At 41.9% G+C, this 18568-nt stretch overlaps 1 protein-coding gene across 3 annotated transcripts in view; it reads right to left on the minus strand.

Moving 5' to 3' along the window:
• Positions 1–2789: 2789 nt before the first annotated feature.
• The window catches only part of LOC149812578 (peroxisome biogenesis protein 5-like), a 72408-nt gene continuing 56629 nt past the window's right edge, over positions 2790–18568 (minus strand). For 2 of the 3 annotated variants that reach the window (XM_089991943.1, XM_089991945.1), the window contains 5 exons: positions 7357–7466; positions 6925–7149; positions 4491–4556; positions 3378–3472; positions 2790–3214 (listed from right to left, as the gene is read on the minus strand). In XM_089991943.1, coding sequence (XP_089848069.1) covers positions 3136–3214; positions 3378–3472; positions 4491–4556; positions 6925–7149; positions 7357–7466 — 575 coding nt within the window. In that variant the 3' untranslated portion in view covers positions 2790–3135. Of the gene's footprint in view, positions 3215–3377; positions 3499–4490; positions 4557–6924; positions 7150–7356; positions 7467–18568 lie in introns of all 3 variants that reach the window. The other variant, XM_089991944.1, reaches the window with a different exon arrangement.

The following is an 18568-nucleotide window of genomic DNA, read 5'->3' on the forward strand; positions in this document are numbered from 1 at the left end:
TATGAGAAAAACAAGTCCTATAAATCAAGCTAGTTAAAGGAGCATAAACATAGCTGATGATGTAGAATAAGAAAAAATTCTCATGTTGCTGAAATTGCCAAAGAAAATACTCATTACACACATGCACACACAAAATTGTGGAAGGGAGGGAGCCCTCCCACGAGAAGATTGGACCCAAAAAAATATATTTCCTATAGCAGAAGTCTCAAACTGCCGCTGTAGGTACCCTATAGCAGCTTCCCCAAATTGCCGCTTTTCGATCTATCAGTGGCAATTTTTCTGATTGGCCGCTGTACAAATTGCCGCTTTTTCCTTTTTTTGTAGTGTATTCTGGCTAAGAACAACGACAATTCCTACATATGATGCATCACACTCAACTTTGAATACCTTTGTCGACACAAAGGCATGTATCATCTTTTCTTTGATAGTGCAAAAAGCTTTCTCGGCTGCAGAGGTCCATTAGAATTGAGTATTCTTAAGGTACTTGGTAATCGGTGCTATGACAATACTAAAATTCCTAATAAAACGGTGATAGAAGGTGGTCATTACATGAAAACTATGAATCTCTCCAAAAGTTCAGGGAGTTTGTCAATCTACTATTGCTTGGACCTTTGAGGAGTTGGCCTTGACACCATCTATAGAAACCATAAATCTTAAAAAGACAAGGCTAGACGTCAAGAAAGCACACTTCTTGGGTATTAACATACAACTCCCAACACTTGCCTAAGATGAGTCACATGAACAATCTCAGATGGGCTAAAAACAAGAATATAATTGAAGTACACAACAAGTTTGCCCAAAAATGATCAAAGTACTTGAGTCGTCTGCATAGAGGCCTACTGGTTAGGGATGGTTTGGCAAGAGCATACCTGGTTTTTTTGCACTTCTCAAAGTGGATCGTATTCAGCATGTTCATATGGCATATTGTAAATACATGATTCAAGCAACAGAGCAAGATTGAAAAAAGTGTAAGCAGAATTCAAACTTGAGGGCAAGACTTCACCAACCAAGGAGAATGATGCAAGAGCCAGACTCCACCAGGTATACAGGATCCATCTTATTTATTTGTGTGTTTTTTTTTAATTGTCTTGTTGGACATTAGTTTTTGGATCTTGTTCAGATCTTAGTTGAGTTTCATATTTATCTCCTATCTATTTTAAGATTAGGGTTTCTAGGTATTTTTTATATTCTTTGCTATATATACTCATTGTAGAGGTGCAAAAAGGGAGATTGATGAATGATTTTTAGTTAATTTTCCTGTTTTTCATGGTTTCGTAGCTGCAATCGTCCCTGATGTATCAGAGCTGCAGCCGTGGCTACTTTTTATTGCCTAGTAAAGTGCACATCATAAGGGGTTTGTTCCTTTTGGAATCTTACATAGTATAAATAGATTTAGGAGATTTTGTTCAAACTTTGTAACCAGGCCCAGTAATTCAGTGGCCTATAATCTTGCAAAAATGGCTAGTCAATCTCTGGAGCGCTGGTGGAAAGATCGGCCTCCAGATTGGAACCCGCCTATGGAAGCCTTGTACAGAATTTTGAAAAAGTAATACACTGGGAGGGGTCTGCCTAACCCCAGCTTGCATATCGGGAAACAAAAAAAGAGAGTGCACATGATAAGCTTCAAAAGCGTGGTGAATCTTATGTTTCACGCAATTAACGTTTGTCTGAAGTCTCCTTTTATCAACAGCGATATGCTCTTGCTAGCCATCCAAGACCATTGGATTTGATTTTGTGACAAATAGCCGCACTTTTCTAATGGGACACTGAGCAACCTGAGGGTGACCTGGCTCCTGGTCAAATCTGTTTGGAGGCAGTTTTGGCTTGTGCATAAACCCTACCATCCTAAACCATTACGCTGACTCCACCAGAAGGGGTTAAAGACCTGGTTAGGAATAATTCTAGGAAGGCTGTCCAAGCTTGCTGACCAATACGAGCTGTAAGAGCGAGCACATCTTCGAGCATGGCCAACATTTTGGCTACCTTTTGCTTTTTCTTCTTTTATGGCTTTCTTGGTGCTCGTATGTTTGTAGGCCTTGGTTAAAAGGTTCTTTGGTGTGTGTGTGTGTGAGAGAGAGAGAGATTACGACTCATGAAAATCAACAAAATGTTGAACCCATGAACCGAACAATATAGAAAACAAAACAAAAACATAGAAAAATAAAAAGCTAAAGAAAAAGAAACTACAAACAGATAACAACAGACAACAAAGCCAAGCTCAACCAGGATCCGCTGGATTAGAAGAAACCACCAATGAGTAAGGGAATGAGAGGTCTCTAAGATGCATACGTAGAATCACATATACATCAACCAAAATTTTATGGACTAGATTATTAAGGACGACCGGAATTTGACGAAAAGTAGCATCATTGCCAGTCATCCAAACAGAGAGAGAGAGAGAGGAAAATCACTCAACATTCATGTTAACTGCTCGTGTTTGGCAAAACTTGATGATTTTAATTACCCACCATTCTAACTAGTGTTATTAAGCTCAAGAATTCCAAGCCCCTGTGACTTGTAAGTGTATGCTAAAGCATGACATCCCGCATCAACACTGACGAATTGTTGCCTCATAAGATGGGGGAAAGCAGGAAGGCAGAAATAACAGAGGAGAGACAAGTCATTCCAAGGATCTTAAATGGACTAAACGAGAGAGAAACAACACATCCAAATCCAAGGATTTTCCTTCCACGATTATTTCTTTGGACTTCTATATTAATATAATTCATTAATCACGTGAACAAGGCATTGCTTGTGGGAACCAAAATTCGGCTGTAGGCCCTAAGAAGCTGCAAGGAATTTTGTGGACGCAGTTTTCACTTATGATACCATAAAAGATGTTATTATCGATTTTACATGGAAATAAACATCAGAAGGACGATCGCTCCTTAGGTATATTAATTCATATACCTGTAGCCCTTACGGATATTTTTTCTCTTCCCTTATTTTCTGATGAATTGTTCAATGATGGCTATGCCCACTTTCTTTGACAGTCGCCAAAACCACTGTCCAGGCTTTTCTTGAAAATTTCAATATTCCCCACATGATGCTTTACTTTCAACCAACTGAAAATATACAATGACTGATTACTCGGTTCAGTGATATCTAAATGCATCAATATGATAAATTTGTATATTACAGGGGAAACTCCTTCTGGAGAGCATCAAGATTCCTTGAATTGCAAGCCTCTAACATGTCATTTCGAGAAGCACAGCTGTGAGAAGACAAAAAAGAACAGATAAGCCAAGTTGAATGTCCTTATAGGATACTTTGTGCAAATTTCAGTTTTCCTCTCATATAGGTGAAATCAGTAAATGTATTCATTTTAGCTTCTTTTGTAATTTATTATGCAAAAAAAAAAGAAGAAATCTACAAACCTAAGAGAAATCTGCAAATACTGCCATACATTTTCTGCCTTGGGATTCATTGACAGAGCACGGACATAATATTGAATTGATTCTTCATATCTCCCCTGAACATGCAGAAACAAAGAAGCCACTGAATGGAAAACAAGGTTCACTTCTCATTAACAATCAGTCAGAAAGAACACGGTTTGCTATATACATTTCAAGATAACATCGTGGAAATCAATGCTTAATGATATAACAGACCCACTCGAAATAAAGTTATCACCACATGCAGGATGCACGTAGCTTTCTATTTTCTAACATGAATGTGTCAGTGATAGTTGGGAATAGCCAATCACACAATGCAATAGATGTTCTCAAGATTACTGACACTCATTAAAGCACAAGTCATTTATGAGAGTAGGTCAAGGCCTACATATATGTCAAAGCTTTCGGGGTTAATTTTTAGTTCAAGTTATTGTTCTCATTGAACTTAATCCCCTTTCAGTTCTAACAGCCTATTCAACAGCAAGCTAAACCAATTCAGTAAAACCCGCAACCAGGTCATGGATCAGGCAGAACACCCAAAAGTTGAGATACCTGTGCCTATTACTGCCCACCCCCACCCCAACAGAGAGAGAGAGAGAGAGAGAGAGAGAGAGAGAGAGGGTAAAAACAAACTCCCACTTACACATCAGGCTACATGAGAAAGAATCAAGAATCATGGATGTGGGAAATGCAGCAGTGAATATAGAGATACAAGGTAATAAGTAAAACTGAAGTCTTAGGTACAGGGTTCCACGTTATCACCTAGACCAAAGGTTCAGATTTCCTGCAATAAATGGTGGATGGATTGACTATTACAAATTTTTGCAAGTCCAATTTTAATGGTAAGAAGATGCTAGTATTTAACATACAAAAGGTAGAAACATAGTATAAACTGTAAGGGGAGCGTAAACAATAACATTTCTTATGAGTGGATTTTCTCATCTGCTTTTCAAGTCATAATTTTGATCTAGAAAACTACTTTATGGAAGTATAACTGAAACAAAATGTTCTATGCACTTTTCTACATATCATGTCTCTTGCAAATTCGAAATTGCATTTTAACAATATTTGCAAAACTATGTAAAAGCAGCAAACCTGATTGGCAAAACTAATGCCCATATTTGCCCATGCACGAACATAGTTGGGCTTCAAATCTAATGCCTGCATGGAGCAGAAAAGGAAAGAAGGAATTAGATAGCTATACAAACTATAATACAAAATAAATTCGCAAAAAAAAAAATGTTCATAAGGATGATTTGGAAGACCAAATTCAACTGCTTGGAAGTTTGGAAACCTAAAAGCAAAGTTGATTTCCGATAAAATTGGCTAAACATAGCAAACCAATTAAAAGATCTGTTTTTAAGATCAACCATTGCAATGAATATAAGATCTTTTGCCAACTAAACACAGAAAACACTATGACCAAGATATCGAGTAACAAGAAGATTCAATCAGACATTGAATTATTTTTGGTCCAAGAAAAGAAAAGGTCGGCTTCCATGATTCCATCTATATCGAATCTTTCTTACATCATATTATATAGAAGGTCAACTCTGCAGTAGAAAGTAGGGCAGGTAAATGAGCCGAATGAACTGAACAGGGTATGTTTGGGCTTGTCTCATTCACCAGTAGATTGAGCTCATGACTCGGCTCATGTACATGTTTAGCCGAGCCCGAGCTCAGATCATCCCTGAATGAGAGGAGCCGAACACAAGCTGGTTCACCTAAAAAACACTCCATGTTATTTATACATGGAATATATTATTACACTTAAAAAATATATTTTTTATATATTACACTTGAGAGTTCATATTTTATGTATATATTCTCTATTGCATCCTTCTCTTCATATATATATTTTATGCATTCTTCTTTTTAAATATCACACTTACAATATATATTATAAACAAAAAAGATTTTTTTATCTATACAAGTTCTCGCGAGCTGAGCCAAGACGAACATCATATGTTCACGCTCAACTTGTTTAAGCTAAACAAGCTGCACATGGCTCGGCTCGCCATCTATACAAATCGATCATGAATGAGTTCATGGCAAGCCGAACCGAGCCATCACGAGCTGCTTAGTTAGTTTACCAGCCCTAGTGGGAAGGCTTGGCACCTCACAGCAATACTAAGTGTCACCATGATTACTTCATTATGATTAACAAAACTCTGGTCCTAGAAGATGTGAGTGAGGCTAGGTATTCACATTTCCACCTTGGATTCCATCTCTCTCCTGCATACGTATAAACCATGTGCAGGCAGCCAGAAAACTCATCAAACTCATGAGGGTTTGACAATGGAGAGAGAATAAAAAGATTGAGAAAGAGGCAGACCCAATATATATATATATATATATATATATATATATATATATATATATATATATATATATATATATATATATATATATATATATATATCTAGAGAGAGAGAGAGAGAGAGGAGTAGCTCCTAAACAGTTTGCCTAAATCATCCTAAATGCTTCTGAAAAACATAGTTGCAAAATATTTTTTGCTTAATCTTAACCTGTAGATGTGTTCATCAATGCTCATTCACTAAAAAACCATGCTTTGGATCAAATTTCATCGATGAGAAACCTCAATTTCTATTTCACCAAGTTTTGGTGCAATATAAGCCATTGATTTTTTATTGCTCTAAATGTGCATCTAAACATGAAAAATGTTTAATCTAATACTATGCTATAGAGAATACGCCGATGAGTTCGGATTAAGCAAACACCCGAGACTTTGTCCCTTTGATAGGAGATGAGATAAGACTGTTTAGGAGCTACTCTCTCTCTCTCTCTCTCTCTCTCTCTCTCTCTCTCTCTCTCTCTGTATATATATACACACTGATTCACGTCTGCATCTATGACGTGCATGCTGAAAAAACTTGTGTGGTTGCTCCAGCACTACCTACAGCTGTCCTAGATAAAGAATGAGAAAAGATGAAAAAAAGTGCTGAACACATCACTCTCCATCAAGATCCACTAGCATTTTTGTCCTTAGTCCTTACCATCCATATGATGTTATCTTGTCAAAAGCACCATGAGCTGCTTGGCAGACATACAAGAATGCCCTGGCAATACGTAGGCATCACCTAACACACCAAGCTTAAAAGAAAGAGAATGAGCACATGTACATGTGTGTGTGTCTATCTTCCCATCTTCCAGTAACATCAAGTTACTGAAGTTGAGAGAATATCTCGATCTGAGGACAACAAGAACAAAACCAGTTGCAACTAGATTTAGCAGTTATGAACCTATGGTACATTTGTATTCCAAGCCCAACCAAACCTCAGTTAGCAACTAGAACAGAAAAATGAATTTGAACATGAATGCCCAACTTCAGGCATAACCATGACAAACTTCGCACATTAGCAACATCCTTGTTAGCATTCTTATTCATGTACCGATGAACATTACATAACACAGTACACTTGTAAAGAAAATAAAATACTCAGAATGACAACTACTCATACTTTGATAAAAACAGCAAGAAACTGCCATGAATACATAGAACAGCTACCTGCTGATAAGCAAATAAGGCATCAGTACTCTGAACACTGTTTGCTTGAGTTGCACCAAGTTTGTTCCAGAGAGAATAATCACGTGGTTCCAGTTTTAGTGCTTTTTGGAAGGATGAGATAGCTTTGTCATATTCTCTAGATAAGTTATGTAGGACACCAAGAACTATATGGATGTCAGCATCCTCAGGAGACATTTGAACAGCTTCATTGAATAGCTTAGCTACCTGCAATCAGGATCATGTTTGGAATTAGCAATCAAAATCAAGAAGCCAAAACAATTATGTTCTATAGTAGATTATATATTCTACAATAACCACAATCCAATTAATAAGAAACATAATATGTTCTTTATTAATAAGAACACCCAATTCTCACCAGAGCATCCTCTTTATTATATATAGTTAAATTTAAGTAAAATTAAATTCACTTACATCATTATAATATAGTTTATCTATCTGCTCTGGTGGGATGAGAATCCTGTACTTTGGATGCTGTTGAAGCCACCTATATAGATATTTCAGTGCCGCTGCCTGTTCTAGCTCTGCAAAAATACCAAGAGCCTTAATATCAATGAATGAAACAACTAGGACATAGTAGCCAAAACTCTTACAATGTTACATAATGGTAAACTTTCAGAATAAAATAAATAGACCAAAACAAAAAGTCAGGGCCCTCATAATGGATAGTCATTGTAACGGTATATATACCTTGAATATCCAAACCAGAAAGAAAATATGGATAAGTCTGGAACACAAAAAGGAGAATGAGCATGATAAGAGGACTATGACAACATTTCTGGGGATATTCCAGAAGGTGTATGCTCGAGAAGGTGAATTCACACTTTCGCATGTTCGGGTGCACCATCAGACACCACAAGAGTCATCGGGAGATTATGTTCTCCCTGAGTTAGCAGAGGAGTGCGTTTTCTATGGAGAATCAGGGCACACCATGGATGTCTGCCTCCGCAAAGTCGAGCACGATGGCAGGATCACAATTTCGACTGCAGGCGAGCAACCACCACCTCCAGCAGACCCAGTGAGCAGTGTATCACCCACATACACGTCTGCGACTGATTCTTCAAGTTATAGTCTTGGCTCACCGGAATATACTCCGGTGACGCCCTCTACGAGCAAGAGACCTCCTATGGGGAGCCACCTCCCTTCACCCCTAAGCGCAGATTCAGGCGCATAGGCAATAGAAGGGAATATCTTAGGCAGTACTCTAGCCGTCCCTAAGGAGAGGTAGCACCTACCAAGTTTTTTTGGAGTCTGTGAACTCATTTATCATTACAGAATAGAACTTTTTGCTTGTGTACCAGCACTACTGGATTCGAAATAAATGACTTTCGTAATAAAGACCTATATTTTTGCCTTTGCTCCTATACTTATGTTTTCTTGTGCTTCTTCAATGTTTTTTACTATTAACCTTGGTTACTTTTTAAGGATGACAGGGAACTCAAGCAACAACATAGCTGATGAGTTGCGTGAGCAGAGGGGATTCATGATGGATACCCTCAACTCTTTGGCAGAGGCGATTCGTAGTCAGGGTCGCTCCGAGCAGGATCCGGGTTCCCTTATTGGGAATACACCAACCGCCACATATGAAAGGACACTACCCGAGAAGTGCAGTTCCCAGGTGCTGAGGTAATCCCTTAGGAGGCCTTCCGGAGGGCTTTCCTCGGAAACTACTTCCCTCCTCATGCGAGGGAAAAGAAGGTGGAATTTCTAGAGTTGTGCCAAGGCAGCTTAAGTTTAAACGAGTATATCGTCAAATTTCAACGGTTGGAGCGCTACTGTCCCCACCTGTTCAAAGATGATCATGAGCGGGCTAGGAAGTTCATTCGTGGATTGAAAGAAGGACTCAAGCATAGGGTTCTCACCAGCATGCCCGCGACTTTTTCTGCGGCTATAGAAGTTGTCACCCTACTGAACGAGGATTGGGAGCGTTCAAAGAGTGTACAGGCGAAAAAGCCACCTGTGACAGGTGATGATCAAAAGAGGACCTATTCCAACGGCCCAGGGCAGCAACCACCACTACCTGTGAAGACCGAGGGAGGGAAGAAACAGTTCCCTCCGGCAAAACACCAACAACAGCAGGGCCATCCACCGCCCAGTCAGCCGTCTAGAGATAGTTGCCCCAAGTGCAAGAGGCCTCACGTAGGACAATCTTGTCTGCGGGACACTGGCGAATGTTTGTACTGTGGCAAGATGGGTCATTTCATACGCGACTGCCGAAAGAAAGCAGCAGATGACCTCAAGCAAACCGGCAACGTATCTCAGCCTCCTCGACCACCTCATCAGCAGCAACGAGTACAACCAAGCAGTGTCAAGGAACAGGGTCGAGTTTATGCAACCACGGTCGAACAATTGACAAAAGGGGATCTCGTTCAAGGTATCATTCTTGTTGCTGGTCAAGCAGCTTTTGCACTCTTTGATTGTGGTGTCACCCACTCGTTTGTTTCAGAAAAAATTGTAGAACAATTGCACATAATTGTAAAACCACTTGACAATGCTTTAGATGTGTATAACCCCGTTGGGAAGAACACGGTTTGCATCACTTTCATACCTGAATTGGATGTAGTTGTGGCAGAGCGGCATTTGCCTGCTTGTGCCATCTTGCTTGAAATGACAGAATTTGACGTCATCCTAGGCATGGATTGGTTGCACAAGTATCATGCCAAGATATTTTGCCGTGATGGCAAGATCGTTTTATCACCTCCAGGATCTCCGAGAGTAGAATTCAGAATTCTCAGACCTGTACGAGCAAGTCGGATGATCTCGGCGCTAAAGGCGCAAAACTTCTTGCGGAAGGGATGCACTGCCTTTTTGGTTAGTGTTATCCAATCGGAACCAATGCCTATTCCCATCGGTGAGCTGGATGTTGTTTGCGATTATCCCGACGTTTTTCCTAAAGAGCTGTCGAGACTTCCGCCATCTCGTGAGGTAGAATTCAATATTGAATTGCTACCAAGTACGACTCCAATCTCTAAAGCACCTTACAGGATGGCGCCAACTGAGCTTGAAGAGCTCAAGAAGCAGTTGCAGGAGTTGTTGGATCAGGGATTCATTCGCCCCAGCGTATCTCCTTGGGGAGCTCCTGTGTTTTTCGTGAAGAAGAAGGACGGGACCTTGAGTATGTGCATCGACTATCGAATGCTCAACCAGGCCACGATAAAAAACAAGTACCCATTACCGCGTATCGAAGACTTGTTCGATCAGTTACAGAAGGCAAAAGTTTTCTCGAAAATCGATCTTAGGTCTGGATACCATCAACTCAGAATTAGGAATGATGATATTCCTAAGACGGCCTTTCGGACGAGATACGGACATTACGAGTTCACGGTCATGCCGTTCGGACTGACCAATGCCCTTGCAGCTTTCATGGACTTAATGAATAGGGTGTTCAAGCTATTTTTGGACACCTTCGTGATCGTGTTCATCGACGACATCTTGGTGTACTCAGAAAGTCGAGAACAACATCGGGAACACCTAACCATCGTGTTGGAGACCCTGCGAAAGGAACGTTTGTATGCCAAGTTCTCTAAATATGAATTTTGGCTCGAGGAAGTTATGTTTTTGGGACACGTTATTTCTAAAGAAGGAGTGTCTGTGGACCCTGCAAAGGTTGCGGCTGTACTCAATTGGCAGCTATGTCACATGGGTGCGGGTGCGGGTGCGGGTGCGACACGGGTGCGGCGCAATTTCAAAAATTTTGGACACGGGGACTCGGCTATATATATATATTAAAAAAAATAAAAATATATATATACATATAAGACTCGATCAAAGTTGTGCCCATTAGGGGACAGGTGATGAGTTGTGAAGGCATTCTGTACACTTTCTTCATACAGGAATAATTCACTTTTGGGCACTTTCTTCATACACTGTAATGATTCACTTTCTTCATACAGGAAAAAACCACAAAAACTTGAGTTGTGCCCATTCTGTACTTAAAACTTGAAAGTGTACAGGTTTTTTAGTTGTGATGGGTTTTTTTCCTTACAGCTGTAGCCCAAAAAATTAAAAAAAAAATCAAAAAAAAAAATCCAAAAAATGGACCAAAATGACCCTGGGTGCGTTGACCACACCCAGGGTCGGGTTGACCGAGTCCGAGCCGCACCCGTGTCCGTGCGTGTCGACGCGGGTGCGGCGACCTTGGAGCCGAGTCCGTGTGACATAGGTTGGCAGCAACCGAAGAACGCACGTGATATCAGGAGTTTTCTTGGACTAGCGGGTTACTACAAACGATTCATTCAGGATTTTTCAAAAATTGTATTACCCCTGACGAAGTTGCTGAAGAAAGCTGATTCTTATGGGACGAGAAGTGCGAGGCGAATTTTCAGTTATTGAAGGAGCGACTTATCAGTGCTCCTATTTTGACCTTACCTTCTGGTAAAGGCGGATTCGTGATTTATACTGATGCCTCTGGGTCAGGCTTAAGAGCCGTGTTGATGCAGAATGGGAAAGTGATCGCTTACGCCTCTCGGCAACTTAAAATTCACGAGAAGAATTACCCAACTCATGATTTAAAGTTAGCTGCAATTGTGTTCGCACTAAAGATTTAGCGACACTACTTGTATGGGGAGTAGTTTGAAGCATTCACCGATCATAAGAGCCTTAAGTATCTATTTTCGCAGAAAGATTTGAACATGAGGCAACGACGTTGGCTTGAATTCCTCAAGGATTACAACTTCACCCTCTCCTACCACCTAGGAAAGGCGAACGTCATAGCTGACGCCCTCAACCGCAAAGCACTGGAAGTTTCGATTAATGCCTTATTTGCTGGATGGAGGTTGGTCGAAGACCTAGCCTCTTGGGAACCTTTCGCAATCACTAAAGGTTCAATCGGGTTATCCCATCTTGTGGCTCAACCTGAGCTACTAGCTAGGATCATTAATGGGCAGAAGACAGACGTACGGTTCGAGAAGTTGAAGGCTCAAGCGATACTGGCAGATACACCTTTTCGTCTGAAGGAGGATGGAAGTATATGGCTGAAGGAGCGCCTTTGGGTTCCTGATGACCCGGTCTTACGAGATGAAATTCTTGCCGAAGCCCACAATTCTAGATACACCATTCACCCTGACGGCACGAAGATGTTCAGGGACCTACAACGGAGTTATTGGTGGAACGGTATGAAACGAGACGTGGCTGAGTATGTCTCAAAGTGTTTGACGTGCCAGCAGATCAAGATCGAACACCAGAGACCCGGTGGGGTCATGCAGCAGATAGAGATCCCTTTATGGAAGTGAAAAGATATCACCATGGACTTCATAGTCGGCCTATCGAGGACACGGAGGAAGCATGACGCGATTTGGGTGATTGTCGATAGACTCACCAAGTCTGCTCACTTCCTACCTATCCATCTCAACCAATCATTGGATAGTCTCGCCGATCTCTATGTTAGAGAGATTGTGATATTGCACGGTGTTCCGGTTTCGATTATCTCTGATCGTGATCCTAGATTCACTTCGAGGTTTTGGGGACAACTTCAACTGGCTTTGGGCACAAAATTGAAGTTCAGTACTGCGTTTCACCCTCAGACTCACGAGCAGTCAGAACGTACGATTCAGACCTTGGAAGACATGCTTCGAGCTTGTATGATGGACTGGAAGGGAGATTGGGATTCCCACATCAGTCTGGCGGAATTCGTGTATAACAACAGCTACCATGTGAGCATCAGGATGGCCCAATACGAAGCTTTGTATGGGAGGCCGTGTCGATCACCTGTTTACTGGGACGAGGTTGGCGAACAAAGATTAGAAGCACCTATAGTCTTGTAACACTATACTCAACAAGTGCAAATGATTCGGGAACGACTCTGTACCGCTTAGAGTTGGCAGAAAAGCTATGCAGATAGACGCCGACGAGAGCTTACCTTCGAAATTGGTGAAATGGTTTTTCTTAAGGTATCTCCGACGAAGAACGTATTTCGGTTCGGGAAGAAGGGAAAGCTAAGTCCTAGATACGTCGGACCGTTCGAAATCCTGGAGCGGATTGGAAAAGCAGCTTATCGAGTGGTGTTACCTCCTCAGTACGCTCAGATCCATAATGTTTTTCACGTATCCATGTTGAGGAAGTACGTTCACGATCCATCGCACATCATTCATTACGACGATATGGACATTAGAGGGGACTTGACATTCGAAAAAAAAACAGTGGAGATCGTAGATCGTCGTGACTAAGTGCTAAGATCAAAGACTATTTCCTTTGTAAAAGTTCGGTGGCAACATCATGGAATTGACGAATGTACTTGGGAACCTGAGAACGATATCAGGGAAAAATATTCTTACCTGTATTTTGATTCTTGAAGGCAATAAATATTTCGCGAACGAAATTCTTTTAAGAGGGGTAGGATGTAAAATCCACGTAAAAAAAATAGTATCAGACTCGGGCCTGCGATTTCTGATGGATTAGGGAAACCCACCGGGGTTTCCCCATTTACCCCCCCCCCCCCCCGAGCTCTTTAAGAGCATCGCAGGAGGGCAAGGGGAGGCACGCCTCCCTCTCGAGCCTCCTCCTCTTCGCTCTTCTCGCGCCGGCTCTCTCCTCCTTCCCTGCGCACTCCGCCAACGCCGATCGCCGCCGCCGATGCAACCACTGCCGACCGACGACGCCGACGGTCCTCTTCCCAGGTACGCCCTTATCCTCCCTCTTCACCTCCCTCTTTTCCCCCTTCTTAAGGGTTTTGCCGGGAGGTCGACAGGCGGCGCTCGGCCCCTGCCGCGCCCTCCCGCTCCCCCTGTGACCATCAGAGGGTCAACAGGGAGCCTACATGCCCTTGTCGTCTCCCCCTTTCCTCTTGGGGTTGTTAGAGAGCAGCAGGGGGGCAGTCTCCCCTGCGGCACCCCCCCCCCCCCCCCTCTCTTCCCTTTGGGCTATCGGATGACCGACGAGAGGTCGTCCGTCCCCCTGCACCCTCCTGCTCCCCCTGTGCCATGCTTTTCTTCTCTTTTTTTTGGGTTGTCGTTGCGACCCTGTCAGGCAGGGGCCGAGGCCCCTGCCATTAGTCGGTTCTTCAGGCAGGGGTCGAGGCCCCTGCCATCCCTTGTTTCGTTAGGCAGGGGCTAAGGTCCCTGCCATTTCCCTTTTCAGACGAGCAAGGGCCCCTGCCGTTTATAATTACGCCAGGCAGGGGCCGAGGCCCCTGCCATTTCCTGTTCTGTCAGGCAGGGGGCCCTACCATTATTCGTTCATCAGGCAGGGGCCTCGCCCCTGCCATTTCCTTGTTTGGTCAAGCAGGGGCCGCAACCCCTGTCGATTGTCGTTTTGTCTGGCAGGGACTGAGGCCCCTGCCATTCATTGGGTTGCAAGGGCCGAGGCCCCTATCATCCAGTTTTGTCAGGCAGGGACCAAAGTCCCTGCCATTTGTTACTCTTGTGAGGCAGGGACCGAGGCCCTTGTCGTTGGCTGTTGTGTATGGCAAGGGCCGAGGCCCCTCCCATTTATTGCTTTCTTCAGGCAGGGGCCGAGGCCCCTGTCGTTGGTTGTTTTGGCAGACAGGGGCTGAGGCCCCTACCATTCGCTGCTCTGTCTGGCAGGGATTGATGCCCCTGCCATCCGTTGTCTTGTCATTCGTGGTTTGGTCAGGTAAGGGCTGATGCCCCTACTGTTCGTCGTTTGGTCAGAGATCGTGGGCCACTACCGTTCTATTTCTTTTTCTATTATGCAGGAGCCTTGACCCTGCCACTCATCAGTTTTCGCCGACAGGACAGGTCTTACCATTGCCCTTCTGTTCTTTTGACAGCTATGTCATAATAACTCTCACACTTTTGCAGACTTCGCATCGAACCCCGCTTTGGCTCCGCGGCCTGAGCCTCGTATCATCTACACTCGGAGACGCACACAGTTGCACGACATCCCGAGGTAGGGGAAAGTCGCACGAAGGGTTTGTATGAATGAAATAAAATATAAAGATTCTGTGATAGAATAGTTTATTTGGCATACATGCTTACTTGTAGGATTACTTAACTTGTGATTTTTTGTTTTGTGTTTTCTCATCCTTATTCTTTTGAAATTGCATGCTTAATGTAAAACTCTATGGGTAGACTCATTTCTAGAGAGAAACCCACGACAATTGCTATTGTAACCGGACCTTAAGACATGTACGGTATAAGTTTTACGAGAGGTAATGAAGTACCCTGAAGTGGGCAATCAACCCCTTATAGATATCAATGAGATAATGTCGGCCTCCACAGGCCAATTGCTCAAAGAGCAATACATGTCATGTATGAACTAAAAGAATCATAAGACATTAATTGTTGCTCTCTCATCGTAGTTGTACTTTTAGAAAGGTACGACCGTACTTTTGAACAAGTACGTTCCATGTGTGTTACGATGTTTGGATGATGAGGTTGTAGCAACCTCGATACGTGCATTTAGCACAATGCTGAGATCACATAATGGTGACAACTCGCCTTCACAGGCAAGATGCTCAAGTGGGTCTAACAGACCAGAGCATGTAGAATGGGGCAGCGGTTAAGAAACCCCTGTCGTACTCATTCGACCTTCACGGTTCATCAAGGGAGAGGATGGATGGTACAAAAACTCCGATGGACAGGTTGTTAACAATCACTCCACGGGCAAAAGACTCGATTTCCCCAATCATCGGAGTTAGGGAAATTAGGATTACCATAAATTATCCTAGGTGGTAACTCTCAGGTACTTCTGCAGAAGTTGGATGCATACATGGGCCACGAATGCCTTTGGGGATTTACTGTCTTGGTCACTGACCATCCCCTTAGGAGCGGACTCAGTCAGTCATCCAGTTTAATAAAAACACCTGACATAATAAACCCCCAGATCGGTCTCGGCAGTTTCTACGTTTCACGTCTGTGCGTACCCACAGGCCAGTTAATATCAGAACTTAAAGGATATCTTTTTAAATAGTTGTAGATGATTGAGAGTTACACTGCTTGAAATGTTTCAAACAATAGCTCCTTATATATGTTACATTTGTTAGAATAGATTACAATTGTATTTGTTGTTTTAATACAATAAAATGCTTATCTCATGAATGTCCTGCCTTATTTTATTCTACTTATCTATTCGTGCACCTACTGGTTTGTTGTGAAACTGACCCATTTCATGGGTAGGTGATGAGTAGGACTTCACAAGCGGCCGATGGCATGGTACAACATGGCTCAAGATTTCTCTTTTTTCTGCTGGCATCTTGGCTCTGAGTTTTGGAGTTTTTCTTAAATTATTGAACTTTGGGAAATTGCTCATTTTGTAATAAACTGCAGATTTTATTAATAATCTATTACATTATTTCTTCAATTCCTTTTACGTAGTTGTTCATGTGAATGATGGTTTTTCAGCTAACGTACCCAGGATTGTTGACTTGTGCTCCTTTCTAAATGTCTTCTGTTGTCGCTTTTAAAAGTGAAAACTTTAAATCTTTGAAAGGTTTTTCGATAATGTTTTCGAAATCACAAGTTGAAATTTTGGGGCGTTACACCTTTAGTCCCTATTGAGGCATGCATGTTTTACGCATTCTATGATCAATAAAATATTATTTTTTATATTGTGAGTGTGTTATTGTGACTCTTGTGAGTACGCCTTTGTGGGTTGTGTTGTGATCTTTCCCTAGTAGGCATTGTGTTTGGCTCTTGGAGATATCATTACATGGTATCAAAGTCATTGGCTCTTGTTACCTTGTTCTTGCAATTGTAATCAAGAATCAGTGGTCTCTACTTTTTTAAGTGCTCATGTTGCTCGCGTTCAAAGTGCATGTGGTGCTCGTGTGTTGGTGGTGTCGTTTTTTTATCCTTGCATCTTTCATCTTTCATCCTTCTCTCTCTCTCTCTCTCTCTCTCTCTCTCTCTCTCTCTCTCTCTCTCTCTCTATATATATATATATATATATATATATATATATATATATATATATATATATAACATCTCCATGGCAAAAAAGGAGGTTGTCACCATCATCCCTATCAAGTTCGATGAAAACAATTACAACATGTGGGCCACGATGATCAAGCGATTCCTTGTGGGAAAAGAACTATGGCACTTAGTTGATGGTTCTACTATGAAACCTCAACTTTTACCAAAATTGTGAATGGAGTTGAAGAAGCTCTAAAGGATGTTGAAAAGGAGAAGGCTATGTGAAAGTCTTAAAAGAATGAGAAGTGAGTCATGCAAAGGTCCTCTCATAGTTCATGAATAGCATGGACCAAGATTCATGTGCTAATAATTTGAGTTTTGAGAGGGTCGATGAAGCATGCACTTTTTTAAAAGAGATGTGCACTCAAAAGGATGCCGCCTACTTGTGGGAGCTTAGAGACAAGATTCACTCATGCAAGTAAGGTGATCAAACCATTAGAGCATATTATGGAAAATTAAATAGGTTGTGGGATGAGATGGCTAGACATGATCCTATATGGGACACACCTAATGACTCAAAACAATGGAAGAAGTGTGTTCAAGAACAACTCTTTCAATTCAAGAAAGGATTGAGACCCGAATAATTGTGTATAGCCATCATATATCGTCATGTGACTCGTGAAACTCTCACTATATGAAGTTTTGGCAGAAGTCTGTGTTGAGAAGTAGGTTTTCACGTGTAGGGCAGTTTTGTCATTATTTAATATGTTGGGTCTCTTTTGGTTATTTTATTTGTGGCAAAGGGTATGAATGTAAATAGTCTAGTCTATTCTTTTGTCTAATCCCTATTTAAAGGAGATTAGACCTAATGGAAAGCATTCTTTTGCAGTCTTCAACATGGTATCAGAGCAGATTGCAGATCTGGGTGTCTGAACTGATCGAGTTTCTCCTCCTCCTTGGGCAGCAGCAACCTAGTTGCTCAAACCATCTGTAGCAACTAGGTTTATGCGTGGGAGCAGGAAGATTTTTCCTTTTCGGCCTGCATCTTGAATCTGATGCCAGATTCTTGGATCTGACATCAGGTTTTATTCATGGTGTGGACGTAGAGGAGAGATCTGCAGTCGACATCAGTGTGGAGGTCAGTCGATGGATGGAAGTATGTGATTTCTGCGTTGTGGTCATCTGGTATGTAAACAAAAAAAAAACAAAAAAAAAAATAAAGATTGCAGTCGTTGCTTGAAGTCGATCTGGTGTTGAATGTCCAGTTTTTTCTATCCAACTCTGCATTCAGATCTGGGTGTCGATCTGATGTTGAATGTCACAGTTTTTTTATGATCCAAGTCTGTGTTCAGATCTGGGTGATTCAAATCTACTTGTTGTCGTGGTTGTGGGTTTCATGTTGTGTGTCGCAACCTTTCTTTTTGTGATCTAAATCAGATCTGTTGTGTCGATGGAAGTGTTTGTGGGTGGTGGTTTTAAATCTGACAATGGAAGTTGGAGATCGTGTGGAAAATCAGATTTGATCAGCGTCTCTTAAATCTGATCAGATCTATTAGTGTTGGAGTTGTAGATCGGTGTTGGTCAGATACATAGTCGTTGGTGGACATCTCAGATCTGAGTTCATGGTCGTGTTTTAACCTATTTATAACTGGTTATTGGCTGCATTCTTTCACAGAAAAGTATTTTTTTTCTGCGGCAGACTGTGTTGTGTGGGAGTGACTGTGCAGTGGAACAAAGCTACTGTCCAATCTCATGGCTGAAACGCAGAAAACAGATTTGAAGAATGACTCAGTGATTGATTATAAAGATTTTGCAAA

Source organism: Nuphar pumila, chromosome 16, assembly GCF_984573655.1.
Source record: "Nuphar pumila chromosome 16, dmNupPumi1.hap1.1, whole genome shotgun sequence".
In the NCBI taxonomy this organism is placed as follows: Eukaryota; Viridiplantae; Streptophyta; class Magnoliopsida; order Nymphaeales; family Nymphaeaceae; genus Nuphar; species Nuphar pumila.